We start from the raw sequence: 20207 nt of genomic DNA, 5'->3' as shown, positions 1-20207 counted from the left end.
TTCTAATGTACTATAGGAGAATCACACTTAAATACTTGAAAATGAGTAATGGTGAACAGGGTGCCCTGGCCACTTCCACAGGTGTATAGATCACTCTGCTATTTTAGAGGCTCCAATTCTTTGACATTCTACTTTCTTAATACTGCCCTTACAGAAAGATCTAGATCCTCGGGAGAAGGCTCCTCATTGTTTGTATCCTGTATTGCTTCCTTTGACTTCAAAGTACCTTGTGCACTAGCATTTTTCCTCAAAGTACCTCGGGGGAAAAGATGAAAATCCTAGGGTCTCAGAGTAATCAGGTCTCAGCGGAAAAGGAGACATAGTGACTTGGGAACAATGTGCCTCCTCCTTTATTATAATTATTTCTGACTATGACAGAATGACCTACTCTAGTAAAATTACAAAATGAGTTATGGAAATGACACCTCTAGAGTTCTGCTTTCTAGAAAGTTGAATGCAAGAAAACCAGAGCAAATTGTGTGAATAAACATTCAAATCTAGACTTTTTTTTCTATTTTTTTTTTATTGAAAAAAAAATTTTCCGCCTCCTCCCCGCCTCCCATTTCCCTCCCCCTCCTCCCGCCCCTCTTCCCCTCCCCCCACTCCTCTTCTCCTCCCTCTCCAGTCCCAGGAGCAGTCAGGGTTCCCTGCCCTGTGGAAAGTCCAAGGTCCTCCCCCCTCCATCCAGATCTAGGAAGTTGAACATCCAAACTGTCTAGGCTCCCACAAAGCCAGAACCTGAAGTAGGATCAACACCCCGTGCCATTGTCCTTGGCCTCTTGTCAGCTCTCATTGTCCGCCATGTTCAGAGAGTCCGGTTTTATCCCGTGCTTTTTCAGTCACAGTCCAGCTGGCCTGACTTTTTAAAAGAAAAATTGAGCTTGTGGTTTATGGCATTCAACGGTAAACATCCATACCCCGTATTCCTGCAGACGAGATGGGGCGTCTTAGTGACCAGGCAGTTGTGAATGTGTGGTTGTTTATATTTACCAGCTTCTGAAAACGAACAGATAGATCAGCTGTCACTAACTGATTTAGGTGCATTGTGGGCAGGCATCAAGACGGAAGGTGGATTGTCACAGTCTCAGTCACCTGGACAGACGGGATTTCTCAGCTATGGCACAAGCTTTGGTACCCCTCAACCTGGACAGGCGCCATACAGCTACCAGATGCAAGGTTTGTATACAGCCCCTCTTTGCTGCTTTCCTACAACGGTTGGCTGTTAATTTCTAAAGAAAGCGTGGTGTTCTCTTAGCTGGAAGGCGATGAGGCTAGTGGACTGGGCTCCGAGGCAGGTCAACAACATATGTCAAAGTAGATTCTTCACCTGCTGCCCTCTGGATCAGGATTTCCATATTTACGTGAAGGAATTAGATGGGATGATCTATAAAGGTGATATTTCAAATGCTCTAGTTTTGTCTTTAACGCTCAAGTTTCTGCCTTTGTTGTCTGTTACTAGTTAGAAAAAGAGAATGAAAAGGAAGCGAAGTCAGCCCTAAGAGGCTGTAATGCAGTGTGTAGGAGGCTCCTGGATATGGTGTAACCAACTCACTTTCCTAAGAGGGATCTTTGGTTTCTTCATTTCAGTGATGGGTGGTACTGGGAGACGGTACACTCTGCCCCCCAAATAGAGTATGTGATGTCTTTGTTCAATGATCTACCAAAGACCAAATCAAATTTACACGGAGCCAATTGTAGCTACCCCACGGAGCCTCAAGATAATGCTTCCATGAACCAGTGGGTCTCTGTTTGAAACTGCAGACAAAACATGGCATAGGTGCAATTTAGACACCGTGGGGTTGTCATCAAAGCCTTTTCTAGACTACGCTGATACTACCTGTAATTAGCAGATTGTTACCAAGCAAATACATCTGTAAATTTCTGGAGAGTAAGTTTCACATAATTAAATATTTTTCTGAGGCTTGTTTTTGTTTCGTTTTGTTTTTGTTAACTAAACATCAGCTTCACAAATGATTTTTGATTTTCTAAGAGGCAAATACAATTACATTGACTCCTCGGTCTTCTTGGCTGAAGGAACTCCTTTTCTGATTTTCATTTTTTATGTTTATTATGTGGTTATTCTGCTCTTTGTTGAAGATAAGTTAGAAAATATAGAGAAATGCAAAAATGACTTCAATCATATGCTCCTTACAATTCTTACCTTTCTTTTCTATGTACATACACCGTAGACAATTATATTGCACAATATTGTTTCATCATGTGCCTATTTTAAGTAAGGAATATATTTTAAAAACTTTCTACATCAATATGTTATTTTCTAAAATATTATTGTAGGGGCTGTATGGTATTCAGGGGTATTTATGTATGGTATTTAGCTACTTCCTTGTTTGTTACTGGACATTTATAACAATGTCATGCATATCTTCTCTGTATTTTTAATTGTTTCTCCTGATGAGTACCAGTGTGGGATTTCTAGACAAATTCTTTTATACTTTCTAAGAATTTCTTATATATTTACATATGTAAGGATGCACTATAGGGAGAACACAGTGCACATGTTGATGTTTGATATTAACTTAGATATTTTTATGTTTTTTAAAACTAAGGAGATAAAATTATTTTCTTCTACTCATTGGTATTATTCAAATTTCTTCAATGATTTATTATATTGAGGTTCTTCAGCTTTGTATACTATTTCATAAACATGTTTTTAGTTTATGACTTTTCTGTTTAGTTTTTACCACACATCAAGTTAAAATTCTGTATGTCAAGATCCACTGATTTTTTTTCCCATTTGTTTTTGCATTTGGTATAAAGAAGGCTTGAATTGAAAAGTTTTGCTATGTTTAACGGGTACAGAATAAAACAGTCTTATAGGAGACAGGACTTATTGGTAGAAGGAAGCTACTTATATGCTGGATCCCAAAACTTTTAAGCTGTCTTGGAAGAGGTTTTGCACATGCTGAATTTCAATTGAGTAGAGACATGGGAGAAACAAGAGGTGATGGAGACTCTTCCTTGATGAGTTTCACAGGCCTGGGGCAATGGAAGACATCATACAGCAAAGATCTATTGGCTCACAGGCTCTTGTCAGAGGGACAACCAAATACATTAAGCCACTGTGGATGCCTCAAGACTATGAGGGAAATAAGCAGGTACTGTGGGGGTTCCATTGCCCAACAGGCGTCTGAGCCTGATGGAGCGGATGCAGTGGCAAAAGAGAAAAGACAAATGGTCTGCCTTCTGAGCGGAGAAAGCCAATGCAAGCTCCCAGCAAATTCTGTTTTAAGACAAATGATTCTTTTAAAAAAATATATTTTATTGCATGTGGGTGGGTGTGTTGCCTGCACGGTGCCCATAGGGGTCAGCAAAAAGTGTTAGGTCCCCTGGAACTGTGGGTCACCATGTGGGCCTGGGTCCTCTGGCAGAGTAACAAGTGCTCTCAACTGTTGAGCCCTCTCTTCAGCCCAGCACAAATGGCCTGAGAACATGAGTCTTGGCAATCTTTATATGTCACTTTTCTAGTCCTGTTTCCTTAACCGCAGTTTTCTTCATTGTCAATCTCTAAGGGTTTGGGCAAGGAAACCTGGCTGTGGACCTAGATATTTTAAGAACTAGAGATTGAACATTTTCTTCCAACATGCTTGAGAAACAAACTATCTGTTCTTTCAGATGGTCTGGGATTTTAGGACGTTTTCATTCACATGCACAGATGTGGAGAGAGACTGATCTTAGGGATGAGAAAGCACACGTGCTTAGACCAGAAATTTAGGATGTTTACATGAGTGTGGAACTTAAGGTCCAGGGATCTGCCCGTCCCTGAGGCCATGAGCACTGGGATTTTTTCATGTCAGGGATCATAACTCAGGTCTGTAGGCTTGCGCAGCACTTTTAAGCTACTGAGCCCTCTTAACCACTTTCAAGAGTCTCGACCATTACATGGAGTGTGAAAACTGCCATTATCCGGGAACTTTGGAAGGTTGCTTACGTACTCTGTTGACTTTGAAATGCCTTTTATGGTTTCTTTCTTTCTTTTTCAATGATCTTTGACATACAGCCTTACCATGTAGCCCTGGCTGGCCTCAGACTTGTCATTTAGTCAGGCTAGTCTTGAATTCCTAATCCTCCTGCCTCAGTCTGCCAAGTGCTGGGCTTACGGGCATGTGTCAGCAGAACAAGACAAAGTGTCTTCTCAATACATCTTTTTTTTAAGATTAAAAAATATGTGTGATAGTATGCTTGTATGTCTGGGATAATGTCTCTGTGAGAGTATGTATGTATGTGTGTGTGGGTAATGTCTGTGTGAGGGTATGTACATGGGGGGCAATGTCTGTGTGAAGGTATGTACGTGGGGGGCAATGTCTGTGTGAGGGTATGTATGCTGGGGGCAATGTCTGTGTGAGGGTATGTATGTGGGGGAGTGATGTCTGTGTGAGGGTATGTACGTGGGGGGCAATGTCTGTGTGAGGGTATGTACGTGGGGTGCAATGTCTGTGTAAGGGTATGTATGCTGGGGGCAATGTCTGTGTGAGAGTATGTATGTGGGGGTGTGATGTCTGTGTAAGGGTATGTATGTGGGGTGCAATGTCTGTGTGAGGGTATGTATGCTGGGGGCAATGTCTATGTTAGGGTATGTATGCTGGGGGCAATGTCTGTGTGAGGGTATGTATGTGGGGGAGTGATGTCTGTGTAAGGGTATGTATGTATGCTGGGGGTAATGTCTGTGTGAGGGTATGTATGTATATGGGGAGATAATATCTGTGTGAGGGTATGTATGTATATGGGGGAGATAATATCTGTGTGAGGGTATGTATGTATATGGGGGAGATAATGTCTGTATGAGGATATGTATGGGGGGTAATGCCTGTAAAGGTATGTATGCTGGGGTAATGTCTGTGTGAGGGTATGTTTGTATGTGTGGAATAATATCTGTGTGAGGGTATGTAAGTATATGTGTGCAAGGAAGTATGCACATGTGTGTGTATAAGGGTATGTACATATATGGGGAGTACCCGAGGAGTCCAGAAGAAGGCACCAGGAACCCTAGAGCTGGAGTTACAGGTGGTTGGGAGCTTCCTAACATGGGTGCTGGGAACTGAATTCTGGCCATCTGCAGAAACAGTGATTGCTCTCACCACTGAGTCTTCTCTCCAGTCCCCACAACATGTCTTATAGTGTGTGTGTATGTGTGTGTTAACCATCTATAAAATAACCTTCAAAATTCCTCAGCTTGTATTAATTTATAATGAATAACATTCTCCTTTGTTTAATTTCTTTGGGGCTGTGGTATAGACCAGATATTGCCCAGCGTGTGCAAGACGTCAGGTTTAATTCCCAAATGGAACAAAAATATATCTACTAGCTAAAAGACAGGTCAGAGTGTAGTTTAGCAATCGAGGGTATTTTTTTCTAGTTTTCTCCATCAAAAAGGAGGAGCTTTTCAATTATTAAAATATAGGATGGGTACTCAGAGTTAGCTGCTAGGGTGTCATTGTCACCACGAGAAACACTTGTGCTGTTTAGATAATTCATGTTGGCTGAAGTGTAGGACATGCTGAGGAACTTGGTGAGCAGGTGCCCATCACTTCTCCCAGCACCTCCAGACTCAGAGGATGGACTTAGAGCTTTGACCCTGAGTGCAGAATATAGTTCTGGAGCTAGGCAGCTTCCTCCTGGTCTGGCCCTGCCATCAACCTCCATTCCCTATCTCAGGCACAATAGGAGGTGGCACCCCACCTCTCCTAGGCACAAGGAGAGGTAGCATTAAGGTTTTATATACAAATTATTTTGACCCACATGGAGTCTATTGTGAAATGTCCCATGGTGATTTAACTTACTATTTCCTCTGTGGTGGTGATCAAGTGATCAATATTTTAATTATTGTGATGATGATGATGTTCCAAATTTTGTGATAATTCCAGTTTAGGAAGCATAACCAATCTCATTTTCCAAAGAGGTAGGGTGTTTATGTGTTTTTGTATATGTACCATAAATATATATTAACATATTTCTATATATGTGCATATGTATATGAAGTATGATTAATGTTTCCTGTATATAATAAAATGTATTTCAATATTTTAACCGCCCCCCAAATTCCAATAACCCATTAACCGAAAAGCACAGAAAAGGAAGGAGATTGAAAAAAAAAACAGGGATAAATCTAAGTAATATTTTAACAGAAGGGAAAACTACTGCTATGAAGAATCAGGGATTTTTGTACATAATAGAAAAGGGTGCAGGGAGTGGGTGGGTAAAAGTGACTGAGAGCAACTTGGAATAGACGAAAGGTTGAATTGGTGACAATGGCAGTGGGTGTTGGGGAGTGAGACCAGCAGGAAGAACCAGAAGAGCTGTTGGCAAAGAAATAACCAGACTTCCAGGTGTGCTTGACTCGTATTTCCACTTGGAGAGCAGGGAATAAGTGAGAGGAACCAAAGAGAAGGTGGCAGTCATTTAAACATCAGATCATTCATAGTTCAGAAGCTTGGGGGACAATGGGTGTGCTTATAATCCTAAGACTCAGGATGCTGAGGCGGGAGGATTGCCTTGTGTTCTAGGCTACAAAGTACCAAGATTGGTTGTGTCATGTCATATCATATATCATATCTTATATCATATATCATATCATATCGAGACTCATTGTGAACAAAGGAAAAGGAGTTCAGGAAGAAAGTGGGGGTGTAACATGTTCTACTCCTTGAAAAATTTTAATGGTCACATGTAGACCGGCCTCTGGGACAGGAGAGGTAGAAGAGAAAAGAGAAAGACAGAGAGGGAGAGAAAGGACAGAGAGACAGGCAGAGAAGCAGAAAGAGAGAGAGAAAGGAAAAAACAGGAGGTGAGCCTTTCTTTTAAAAGGGAACCTAGGGAACATGCACGGCAAGTGCTCTTAGTGGCTGCTTCTGAGGACCTGTCCCCGCCAGGACCTCAAGGGCAGGCCAGTACAGATGCCTAAATACTAACACCCAGTCACTTAGAAACCGGAGATGCCCTGCTAAACCTTTCCACGGCAAGGTATTTGCTCTAGAAATGGCATTTTCCCAGAGGAATTCTTATTAAAGATGCAGTTTGGAGGAAAATGCATACTAAATCCTAAAAAAGATCTATTAAGTTTTTGAGCACTGTGCTTCCTGACTCAATAACACAGTTAGGTTATGGTTGGAACGCAGCCTTATTTTTAATTTTCCCCTTAATTGCTTCAATTTCTTTGTCTGTCACCTCATACTTATTTCTAAGTTCTTGACTTTTTTTTACATCTTTTTTTCTAGTTTCTTTTTTAAAAAGTAACATTCCATTTCAGCTCTTTTGGCGTTTTGTGTTATTTCAAGTGTTGAAAATTACACGGAAATCCCTTGAAATCGACGTTTAGCAATAATTTGTGACCTTTACCAATTTTATTGTCTGTATGAGTTGTTTTTAGTTAAAATATATAGAACTATATCAGGAAAGATGAATGGATTACAGCCTTTATTACCAAAGTAAAAACTTTTCTTTGAAAATAAACGGGAAGAAAAGGGGAAACTGGGCCCATTAAGATCCGTCTTCTGTGAAGAAGGAGGCCTTGCATTTCAATAGCCCGTCTGGCTTTCTGAGGTTTCCCCCAGGACCCGCTCTAACTTATACCATAGGAATCACGCCTGATGATGGACATAGCCCATGGCAAAAGGGCCAGAGAAGGAAAGTAAATGGAGGTCTGTGGAAATCCACGAGGGACAGACAGTGTCCTGCTTGTTGAATAGATGCTGGAAAACACTCAAACATGGGCAGTACAGACAGGCCCCAGCGGGTTCCAGCATTCTCACGGCGCCTGGGATTCCTGTTTTAATGTGAGCCCTTGTTCTCTGTGAAGCAGACCTTTGACCTATATGTTGCTTTCTTTTTCTTTTTTGAAACCTTTTAAAGTTAGAGATAGACAAAATTCTTTAGGTGAAATCACACGCAAAACAGAAGTAAACATAGGCTGTGTTCTTGTTAACTGAGAGAAAGTAACAGAGACATTTTTAATGCAAGTCTTTTTGAGGGCTGGCACGTTGTAGAGGTACAGCCGCTTTGTTCCTATGAGACCAGGGGACCCAGACAGGGTCTCCCAGAAGGACTGTTTCTTGTTTGCTATGGTGACAAAGTTCCACCCATTCTCTGTAGGAACCTCTGAAAATGGCAAGAGAAAACCAGATCTTTAGGATATACTATCCCTAGGTGACTTTTGTCATTTGCCAGTCTAATAAAACAGTAACAGTGAAGTCTTTAGTAATGAATCAGTTTGATTCCAAATTTATCTGCATAAATATCATATATGCCATTTTCTCTACTCTTGATGTATGTATGACTTTTTTTGTATAAACCAGAATTAATTAATCCCAATATTTTGAGTATCTGAGATCCGGTCACCTTTATTGATTCAGAAAATCTGAAGGAGTTTGCCTGGTAAATTAGAAAACACTAAACCAGAACATAGTGATAATGGCTATTCTCCATCCTCTGCATTTGTTGTGTAAGATGGCTATCCTGTGCATTTGATAAGGGGGAAGTGCTGCAGGAGGTAACCTTGGAAATAACTCAGAACAAAATATAGAAACACAAAAATTTAAATGCATTATATAAATATATATATATAATATATATAAAAATATAGGATGTAGGGAAGGGTAGCAAAATCAAACAAAGCTAAAAGACATCATACCATCTGACTTCAGAATATACCACAGAGCTATAATGACCAGAACCGCATGGTATTGGCATCAAGACAAACACCAGTGAAACAGTACAGGAGTACACAATCAATTAATTTTCAGCAAAAGTGATAAGAATACATATTAGAAAGGATAGCCTTTTCCCACAGTAAGTGCCATGGGAGACGTCCATTCACATGTAAAAGAATGAAGCTATGTTCCCTTCTCTCTCACTATATACAATAAACAAAAAGGGATAAATAAGTTACTATTGCATTCTGGATCTGAAGCCTTTCATATGCAAGCAGAATGTATTTTCATCAATACACTTGTGATATGCCGTCAGCATGTAACTTCACAGAGTGAATAATCTCTTAGGCATTTGTCTGCACCATAAGGTTGGTATTCTGCTATGCTGCCAATAGCTGATACTGCAAATTCTGGCATTTGCATGATCATGCATTCCCACAAGCTTCCTCACACACTTTGAGCATGCATTCACATTACACGTAAATATACATGCAAAGGAAATATAGCAAATGAATTTAAGGACTCAGCCTCATGGTGCAAAGACACGAAAGAACTTGCTCAAAGCTGGTCTAGGGAAGAGATACACTGTGATATCAGTAAGCCAGGATTCCCAGAACATTCAGTACACACAGGAAGAGTCAAAGAATGTTATTGGAAAGATAAGGATTGTCTAGGCCTTTAAGAATAGAGAAAATGAATGATGGGGAGAAGCATTAATTGAAGGAAACAGGCCCCAGTGAGATTTCAGAACAGTTTTGACCACATTATGGATAATTAACATAGTGGACCAAACATGGAGGCCTTGAGAACTGTCTTAGATAAAATATATCTTAGCACCTCATCCCAACTCTCTACCCTAGAGCCCAGTCCTCATCTCAAGGCCAAGATACACATGTACACCCTGACATTTATTAAATAGCTCCCTCATTCGTCCCCATCTTTGGAAGGAGAATCACAGCATTTTGTGGGACCTGCTTAACCAATGTTGACATGTTGAACCTTAGGATTCTAGGATTTTCCCGATGCCATTTCTTTTCCTGTGTGTTTCTTTTCTAAGAAATGATCAAGGAACTCTCACCATACACCTTCACCTTGACTTCCCACTTCCCTATTAAGCTTTTTTTCACTGTCATCCATTCTATGGATGGTAAAATGTGCCCCCTGCTCTTTCTGCGTAGTGCTGTGATTCTGTTCCAGTCTTCTTGGTGGCTTCAAGTTCAAGGTCAGGCAGCCCCCTGTCAAGGCTTCTGGTGTCTCCTCCGGTCTCCAGCAATGCTAACCCATACTTTCTTTCCTCCATTGTCCTCATGAGTTTGTAGAATTGGTAAAGATGTGTTGATGGAATAAAATTTTGTTTTTTAATAAGAGATGTAATCTACCTATTCCATAAACAGTCTCAACCTTACAAGGAGGCCAACAGACAGGAAACTGTGTGTTCTTTACAAGTTTTCTGAAAGAAAAGACATTTTCCAGTGATTCTGAGCTAGGAAGGAGTCTCCTCTCCATGACAAAGAAAATATGGCTTTTCAAAGTAGCAAACTCTTTTAGCAGATACAATTTTCTTAAACTATTCAGTAGAAGGTGCTACCCTCCGATCCTCCTGAAGTGTAACTTAACTAGAAGTCACTGCAAAGTAACTCGAGCTACCTTCTAAGGAAGGATTCTTTCCTCCTTGGGTGACGTTCGTGATTTTATGTGAAATAAAAACCTAAAACATGTCAGCATAGGACATTTCTGATACATTTCACTTAGGCAGACGTTATGTGAACTCCGGTGGGTAGGATTGATACTGAAGTCTGCAGAGCAGCTCTCATCATGGGATTTTCTGCTCTTTGTGATCCATTGCTCAGTTCAGAAAGAGTTGGACCGGGTACAGGCTGGTCTGATGGCTCAGCGGGCACAGGTGCTTTCCATCAACCTTGACCTGCATTACGTTCTCAGATCCACCTGGCAGAAGATGACCAGTCCCAGCACGTTGGATCTCCACATATGTACTGTGGCACTCAGGTGTGCACATATGAACACATGATAAATATATACTTAAAATAAATATTAAAAAAAATTGAAAGAACTCACCAATGCCCACACTGGAATGCCAATGCTGGAAGAGTATGATTGCTTGCTTTGTGCATAAAGATAGCTTTTTTTGGTTGCATGTTTTTGAAGGAGTTCTTAGATCATCTAGTGAATTTGGTGCTGAAACACGGTAGTAAAACTGAGGCTCTCTGGGGTTATGGAAACATACAAGCTTTGAAGTTAGACACATTAGTTACCCCAACTGCTGGGATTCTTGGATCTGGGAAGGATCTCAGACAGACACCTTTCATCGGGGCTCCTGATCACTCAGAGGTCATCATCAACTCTATCTTGATTGCGTGCATTCAAATATATAAGAAAACACTCTTGCCACTCTAATAGTCAATGCTCGTGGACAGGAAGGACATGTGGACATGGTTAGAACGGAATGGCTTAATGAGGGGAGCCACGCCTCTTAGAACTTGAGGTGTTTGCTGCACATGTAGCATGAAATGTTATTAGCTCCCCCACGGGTGTGTCTGGAAGGGGTGAGCAGGAGTGTGTGTGGGATGAGTGCTCTGAGGATTTGGGGTGCCACATTTGATTTGTCATTTAGGCGGCTCACCGTGGATGATTTTCAGTGAATTTCCAATCCCCATAAATCAGGACAAAAATGTGACCAGACTTTAAAGCCAGGCAGGCCTCTGTTTGAAAATTACTTTGACCCCTCGCAAACTGTAGTACCTTATCCTAATGATCATTATTTTATCTGAAAAACTAAAATATTAACCCCGCCTATGATATCAATTTATGGGCTAAAAAGATAGCTCAGCAGTAAAGGCATTTGCTGCCAAGCCTGACAACCTGAGTTCAATTCCTGAGTCCCACATAATGGAAGGAGAGAACAGACTCTCACAGATTGTTCTCTCATTTTTATCATATACACACACACATGCACACACATATACATGCACACATACACGTGTATACACATATACACACACAAGCACATACAATACACACAATCTAAATGTAATAAAAATATCTGTGGGCATAACCTTTCATACACCCCCATTTCACAAAGGGCTAACAAGTGTAATTAGTTCTTATTTGTTTATAGGTGAATTAGTAGACAATAAACATTATTAAAATACTGATAGTAAGTCACAGGTGAGATCATACACATATACATATATACACGTTACAAAGACAGACTCATTAATAGATTAAAGAAAGGTAGATAAGTGAAAGAAGAATGATCCAGGCTTATACAGACAGAGGAGGGAGGAGAAATAAATAGGGGGCTTTCTGAGGAAGTTGGTTTCCAGACCGTGTGGAATTAAGGCCAGTATTTGATCACAGAAAAGAGGAGTGGTGTGGAAGACATTCGAGAAACAACATACTGGCTCACTAGTTAGTCTGGAATGGGCATCTGGGGTGTGGGACTGGGGCTGCTAGGAAGAGATCAAACAAGTGCAGAAGATAAATAGGGATCGGACCAGCTAAGGTCTAATAAACAAGCCGCATAAGGAGCTGGACTTTATACTGAGGGCAACAGGGAGCCACTAAGAGTTACTTTCCAGATGGGGGGTGGTGACGGGACCTGGCATGCTCATTAGAGGAAGAGCCTGCCACTTGCACAGGACAGCAGGAGAGCTATCCAATGAGGAGAGGCTAGCTGAGAAGACAGTGACTGACAGTGAGTGTTAGCAGCCTGGACTGTCAGCATCCCTGTTTGCCCCAGTTCTGTGGGAAGCCAGCACTGAGACCTGGCTCCTGATAAAGTGAATACGGCCCGAGCGCCAGTCTCTAGGAGGTACACCTCTCCCTGAACCAAGTGAGAGCCTTTTGGAAGTTGCATTAAGTCCCTGAGGCCACTGGGGTGCCATTAAACTTCTGCTTCGGCACACTGAGTGGAACGGAATCTCAGCCTGTAAATGAGTATAACTGATGTTGGCTTCGAGCTAGTGCACAGTCCTAGAAACAGCATACGTCTGGAAAGTCACTTGGGTACCATTTGGAGCAGTGAACTGTGATTTACTTGGCCCTACCCTAGTGGCCTGTATGTGCCAATATAGCTTCCATGGTCTTTTCTACGTTGTTCCAGGGAATAACTTATGGAATGAAAATATCCATTTAAAAATATATTTTCTATATCTTATTCATTTTCTTGGTGAGTGGGGATTATGGAGGTCAGTATTTATTGCCCAAAATGTGTCATTTAGCTGAAAGTAGCAAGTCATAACCTAAAAATGTACAGTTTAAATTAAAGTTACAGGTCATAACCCAAAGTATTTTTTTTCTTATTGACTGTATATAATAACTGAAGTTGAGAAAAGTGTGCTTTTATGCAGAAGAAATTTAGATTTATTTCGTAAGGAATTTTTAAGTGCTTAGTATTTTTATCTTCCCTTGTATATCACTATCATTATGAATTACTTACTCTCTGATGTACAAATATAGAAGAAATTCTACTCATGAAATTCTGTGTTTAAATAGCAAAATAAACTGGTATGATGGTGTATACTGTAACCCCAGCACTTGAGAGGCAGAAACAGGTGGATCTTTGAGTCTGAGGCCAGCCTGGTCTACATGATAAGTACCAGCCACCCAGGGCTATGTAGAGAGATCCTGTCTCAGAAAAAAAATAAATAAATAAAAATAAAGAAAAATAAAGCTGATATCCTGATAAGTCCTGTGTGGTCACGGTCTATGTTATAACTGTCCTTTTATCCCCACAGAATCACTGGTATGAACCCAATACTTATGGTTTAGTGAGCATATGGCTGTCCTATGCAAATGAACATTAACATTGACCCCTTTTCATTGAATCCTCATTGTTTGGAGTATTACTAGTGTGAAAGAGTTCATTGGCCCAGAGAGGTGCTCTGGACTTGGGAGAATGACTGTTTCTAAAATGTACAAGAGAAGAAGCCTCAAACACGAGTCTGTGTGATGAGTGCATTTGAAGCTACCTTGGGAAATATTTTCCTCTGTTAATAAAAGCAACCAATTCGTGAATCTAGCTGTCGAAGTTCATAGATGCTTAATACCTAAGAAAAGAATTTCCAATATACAAAGAGATAAGTACTTTTCTCATTTGGAAATGCCTAAAGAGGGAAAAGATAGATGCATAAATACATTGGAGAATTTTGTAAGTGTGTGCCAGGAAAAACAATAATAATGCCACCGTTCTCTGTGTATGGGGGCGGTCATTGTACTTTCTGAAATACCATCTCACGTGATGTTTAAGAACCGTCTTAAGCAGGATTTGAAGAGGAGGAATTTATTTCAGAGTAGGTAGCTGACCTTTCCAGAGTCCAGGCAGTTCTGAATTTATGCATCAAAGACTCTAATCTGGCCTGGGAGGTGGCTCTGCCCATAAGACACTTGCCTAGCAAACAGGGGTTCCCAAGTTCGGATCCCCAGAATCCACATAAAAAATCGGCAAGGTGATATGCTCTTGTAATCCCAGGGATGATGAGATTGGAGGCAAGATGGGGAGGGGGATCCTCCAGCTTGCTTGGCAACTAGACCGCCCTCCTTGGCAAAGTTCCATTCAATGATACACCCTACCTCCAACCAAAATTGGAAGGTGCCTGAGGAATGACACTTGGGGCTATCCTCTGACCTCTGTGCACGTCCACAAATCACACCCCTACAACTATGTTTTCTGATTGTTAAGCCAAAATTTAAATGTTTAGTAGCAAATAAATAATTGGAGAAGCAATCACTGTGTTAGTCACAGTGCAATCAATGAGCTCACATCGAAGACTCTTCTTGATCTGCCTGCACCATGTGGTCCTGGGGACCAAGGTCTGGTCATCAGTCTTGGCAGTAAGTACCTTTACCTGCTGAGTCACCTCTCCAGCCCAGGTTTGTACTCCTTAACATTTTAATGCTTTCTAGAGTATTTCCAGATGAAATAGTTAAAGGCAGTTTTGTTGTTTCATTAGAATATGAAAAAAAAAAAAAAACCTCGTATCAAAGACCACCCCTAACAATCTTTATTCTGCAGCAGAGAGGCTCCCTTGCAGGGCGGGGCTGCTGAAGAACGTCCTTGCTGAGCTCTCTATGTAAACTCCTTACTTTTCCCTGGAGTAAATTCTTGGCAAGGAATTTCTGTGTATTGCAGTGTATAACACATCTAAACACACACACACACACACGAGTTGTTCATTTCTGAGCTTAATCATTTTAGAAATTTAGAAATGCCTGCTAGTTAGACCATCGAAAGTCATGCTTTTGTTTGGCACAGTTCAACAGTAGTATTGTGAATGACGTAAGGGAAGAACTCCATGATGTGTGTGCACAGTGCCTACTGCTCATTGCTGAGCCATGCAGATAGCCAACAGAGACAGTGCTGCGCTCAACCACACCTGTGGCACATAAATCTTCCTCTTTAATCTTGGTAGGAAGAATTTCAAGCGCTGCCACGTATTCTCCTATGAAATAAAATAATGAGGGGCCTGCTCAAAGGCCCGTTATAATAGCCCCATAAATAAGGACATTGGGGAGCATTTTAAGTCCTTGGAAGTAGGAGCACAGCTTCTGAGCTATCAAGAACCTTAAAGTTGAGCCAGTATGATCACTTTATTTTACTGTAAGGAGGGAAAATTTACCAAGGGAAAGTAAGAAGGGACTCGTGAGAGAGGAAAGGGCTCCAGAGAAGAAAGTGCTCCAATTGTATTTTGCATATTTCATGAAAAGACTTGAAAAACAGTGTGTTTTGTAGACAAAATGGAAAACTTGTTGGCTGGTATTTCCACACAAATGCATACTTTTGATCTTAGTTTTTTTCTGAATTACACATGCACTCTGAAATTTAAACTTCTTTAATATAGTATAATTGAAATGGTTAACCATTTTTGGAATATTTAATATTCAATTTTAAATGTGAGTGCAACCTGTGTGCGCGTGTGCAACTTTCAGAGGAGACATTGGATCCCCTACAGCTGCTGTTAACTGAATTTGGGTACTCAGGAAGAGCAGCAAATTCTTAACCACTGGGCCCTTTCTCCATCCCCTAAAATGGTCGAATAAAATGCTATTCATGACCGCGGATCCCAGTGCAGAAGATGGAGCTGGCTCCACCCCTCCCTTATGGGAATGACGTTCTCCTACGTCACTGAGCACGTCACTGAGCAAGCTGTCTTTCCTCTCTGTTCCAGGTAGCAGTTTTACCACGTCATCAGGATTATATACAGGAAATAATTCACTCACCAATTCCTCTGGATTTAACAGTTCACAGCAGGTAATTTAATTAGGGAATTTAACTTCTGAAACATTTCGAAATGCACAATTTTACATAAAGGAAGAGTTGTTTGTGTTAAACCGTGAGAGCTTTCTCATGCTTTTTAATCATCTCCTTTCTGCAATCTCTGTAGCCGTCATTTATGGTGAGTCTTACGGATTGCAGATGGGTTTCATTTTGTTTGTGCTGTACATAGAATGGAAGTTCTGAAAGATTTCTACGTCCTTGCCTAAAGTTTGCTTGCAAGACTGAGCTCATGAGTGAATACGTAGTGCTTATATGACGTCACGAAAGACATATAAACACAGCATTTACGATTTGAATGTGCAGTGTGGGTAATGAGCAGCAGTGCCTTGACCCTCGACTCCCCTGTGCTTTGATTTGGTAGGACTATCCATCTTATCCCGGCTTTGGCCAGGGTCAGTATGCCCAGTATTATAACAGCTCCCCATATCCAGCGCACTACATGACAAGCAGTAATGCCAGCCCAACGACACCGTCGACCAACGCCACTTACCAACTCCAAGAACCACCTTCTGGCATCACGAGTCAGGCCGTCACGGACCCCACAGCAGGTAACCACGTGTGTTACTTCGTGTTGGCTCTATTCTTATGCTTACCTGCATTTTTCTGAGGTTGTCAATTCACGCAGTAGGTTGTACCCTTTTGGCAGATTTTCATAAATACTTAACTACTTCGGACTACACAATTGTGGCGCCACATTTATTATTGCTTATTTGTTTGAAAATGTTAATATAAGGTATGTGACTTATCAGACACATGGGAGGTTTTATTGATTTATTGAACAATATTCTCAGTTTTCATTGTATAGTATACATAGAACCTAGCCTTTAGGAATATACTTAGAAATAACTGCTTACTATTATTGATAACTAGATATGAGACTAATTTAATACTACACATGGAATATCCAAATAGATTTCAATATTTAGAATTTAATGTTTGTATAATTACATAGTGATTTGCCTGATAGCAGTACATTGCTGAAAGTTTAAAAAACTGAAATATTTCAAAAAATCTCAAAGGGGAATTGTGCAGACCAAGAAGCCGGCCCATCGTTCCCTTCCCATGACACACTGTGGATTGTGTACCAGTGTCTCTAGTGTGAGCATATCCCAGCCCATCCTTCTCCTCCCACGACACACTGTGGCTTGTATAGCAGTGTAAATGGTTGTGGACAGTTTTTATACTTCTGCCCAAGGTCTTGCCGACAAAGTGCTTCTCCAGCTGGGGATCTTAGCTCCATTGTCTTTTTTCTTTCTTTCCCTCCACTAGTTTGTTCTTCTGGGGACAAGTAACCATCCAGCATTGTATGCTTACTTTCCTCAATTAATCTTCCTGCATTTTCTCTCAAACCTCTCACCCCATTATCTTAACTTTAAAAACTGGAGCCCTTCATCTCATGCTTATGGGCCCACCTGTTGTTTTCACAAAGTAAGAGTTTTTTCCTGTTGTCTACAGAAGGAATTCAAAGAATCCCTTCATTTTGTGACAGTGACTTGCCTTTCTTCTTAGAAGGGAAAAAAGAAACTTTAATGGTGAAAATTCATAAATATTAACTGAAAGAATTGGAATAATTTATGAAATATCTGGTACGTTTTTGAGTATTTAAATTAACAAATGCATACCCTTATCAAAAATCGTCTCGGGTGTGATTTTTTTTCTGAATTATGTAGTCCATTGGGTAATGGCAATATTCTGGAATCCTGGAATCCTGGAAAACTAAAGTGTAGTTTCTCATGCTGTGATGACCCCAACCATAAAATTATTTCTGTTGCTACTCTATAACTATAATTTTGCTACTGTACAGTATATTTGCTACTGAATTATAATGTAAATATCTATATTTTATGAAGGTTTTAGGCAACCCACAGGTTGAGAACCACTGGTCTAGCATTTCACTTGGAATTATGTTGAATTTCTAGATCAGCTTGGTACAAACTAGTATCCTGACTATACTGAGTTTTTCTATCCATGGGCCTGGAATATCTTGGGTTTCTTTCATCTGAATGTTGTACTTTTCTTCATGCTGTTCTTGTAAATGTCTTGTCTCTCTCCTCCCCTTTTCCTGCTACTGTTCCCCTGCTGATCTAAATGATGGTGTACAAGAGAGTGATAGTGTAATTTCTATGACTTTTCATGTCTTAACCCTGTTGTGATCATTTATTTCAGAAGTTTATCTTTTCCCTCTTTAGGGGGCATTCTTCAGCATTGAGTAGGGGGACAGCTGTCATCTGTGAACAAAGGGTTTCTTTCTTCCACCGTAACCTAGGTAGTTCTGGGCTTGCTCTTTATTAGCTGGGCTTTCCAGTGGAGTGTTGAATAGAGGTGAGAAAGGAGTTGACTTTTTCCTGTTCTTTGTGCAGCAAGAAAGCATCTAGATTCTCACTCATTGGGTGGGAGATTAATTGTATCATTCAAAAATATATCTGTATTAATTCTTTAATATTTAATATATAACCCCAGCTAACTCCTTCCACAACTCCAACCATAGTTACTTCCACCTTTCCCTGCCCCAACTATGTGTCTTCTTTGTTCTGTTTAAAAATAACCCAGCAGCTCCAGTCTGTGCTGTTCGTGCACTCCTGTCCATGAGGGTGTCCAATAGAACGTGGGCACCGTCATTGTCTTCAGATGGCCTTTAGCAGGAGCAGAGCCTTCCCTTTGATCCTACTTTGTCATGAGTGGGGCTATTGGGTTTGGTCAAGCGCTTTGTCCACACGTGTTGAAATGTTTGTAACTTTTCTTCTTTAACATACTGATTTGATGGATTGCAGTTCTTTCATTTTCCAAAGCTGAACCAACCTTACATACCTATGCTATTCCCACTTGGTCATATTGTATAATTATTTATATATGTTCTTGGACTCAATTGATGATACTTTCTTGAGAATCTTCACATGTATATTTGTGAGAAATCCTTGTCTATAGTGTTCATATCCTGTGATGTCTGCATCTGGTTTTACTATTAGCATAATGCTAGCCTTATTGCCTAAACTGGGAAGCATTCCCTTTGTGTGTGTTTTCTAGGTGACGATAGAGAATTCAAATAGTTTGTTCATTAAATATTTGATAAAATTTACTAGTGAACTCATCTGGGTCTAGTGGTTTCTCTTTGGATCTGTAATTAATTCAGATAAGTAGATCTGTTTACGTTATCTCCTTCACAGGAATTTCAGCAGGCTGTTTCTCTCAAGGAATTGATCCATGTCACCTAGTCTACCTAATCTATGAGCATAATATTGGTCATTAAAGATGGGTTTTGTTTTGTTTGTTTTTTTGAGACATTTAGCTCTGGCTGACTCCAAACTCTTGACCCTTGCCTCAGCCTCAAGGGCGGTAACTATAGACATAAGTGTTCCTGACTCATGATAATTTTATTGTTACTTTAACAGTTTTAAATATCTAGTGATGATTCTCTTCCATTTGTGGTATTAGCAGTCTGTACATTTTCCATTTTCATCAGGATTAGTGAGGTTATGTCGCCAAATTGTTAACTGTCCTTATTTTAGGAAAGGAGAGGCTCTTTGTTTCTTTTCTTCCCTTCACGTTTTTAATTTTATAGACTTTATTTTAATTTTGTTACTTCCTTATTTTTTTAATGGACTTTTGATTTGATGGGTGATTGGGTGACTGATCTCAGGTCTTCTTTCACTGTTAGTTAGGTTTCCATGTCATTACTGGTTTTGGGTACACCACAAAATGTCACAGGTTCTTTTTTTTTGTTAATTTACTACAAAATATGTTTACATAATATTCATTGCCATTGAAACCCTTTCTTTCAGTGAATTTATAGGAAAGGAAAATCTGAGAACTTTGATGGTGTACAATATTTTCACCAGCTACAATCATTTGATTATTCCTCTTTTATCAATTAAATGGCTCTCTAGCATTTGAGAAAGAATGTTGCTCCGATAAAGGAGGGTATTCATAAAAATTATAATTCCACTCTATTAAAAAATTGGAGCAAAATCAGCTGTGTAGTTTCCTGTGAGATCCCAGACACAAGCAGTGTCAGATCAAGTCACGGTTTTTGTTAGCTTTAAAATGATGAACTGCATTTGCTTTCAGTTTCTTCCTTAAAAGACTGTTTTAGTAACTCAATTTTTTTTCTTCAGTGTTTAAAATGTAGAAAGATGGGAAAGGAAATTTTGGTGTGTTTCATCTTTTGCTAATAGGCAACTTAACATACTGTCTCTTAGGCTCTGGGGTATAAATTGTATAATCTTGTACTAAACCCTCAAATTAATATA

General features: G+C 40.2%; 1 protein-coding gene across 6 annotated transcripts in view; it reads left to right on the top strand.

Moving 5' to 3' along the window:
• The window catches only part of Eya1 (EYA transcriptional coactivator and phosphatase 1), a 141008-nt gene that overhangs the window by 41693 nt on the left and 79108 nt on the right, over window positions 1-20207 (top strand). For all 6 annotated transcript variants that reach the window (XM_057790683.1, XM_057790682.1, XM_057790679.1 and 3 more), the window contains 3 exons: window positions 1039-1176; window positions 15851-15933; window positions 16322-16508. In XM_057790683.1, coding sequence (XP_057646666.1) covers window positions 1039-1176; window positions 15851-15933; window positions 16322-16508 — 408 coding nt within the window. The remainder of the gene's footprint in view (window positions 1-1038; window positions 1177-15850; window positions 15934-16321; window positions 16509-20207) is intronic.

This window comes from Chionomys nivalis, chromosome 16 (assembly GCF_950005125.1).
Source record: "Chionomys nivalis chromosome 16, mChiNiv1.1, whole genome shotgun sequence".
NCBI classification, from domain to species: Eukaryota; Metazoa; Chordata; class Mammalia; order Rodentia; family Cricetidae; genus Chionomys; species Chionomys nivalis.
This window is presented reverse-complemented; position numbering and strand designations above follow the sequence as displayed.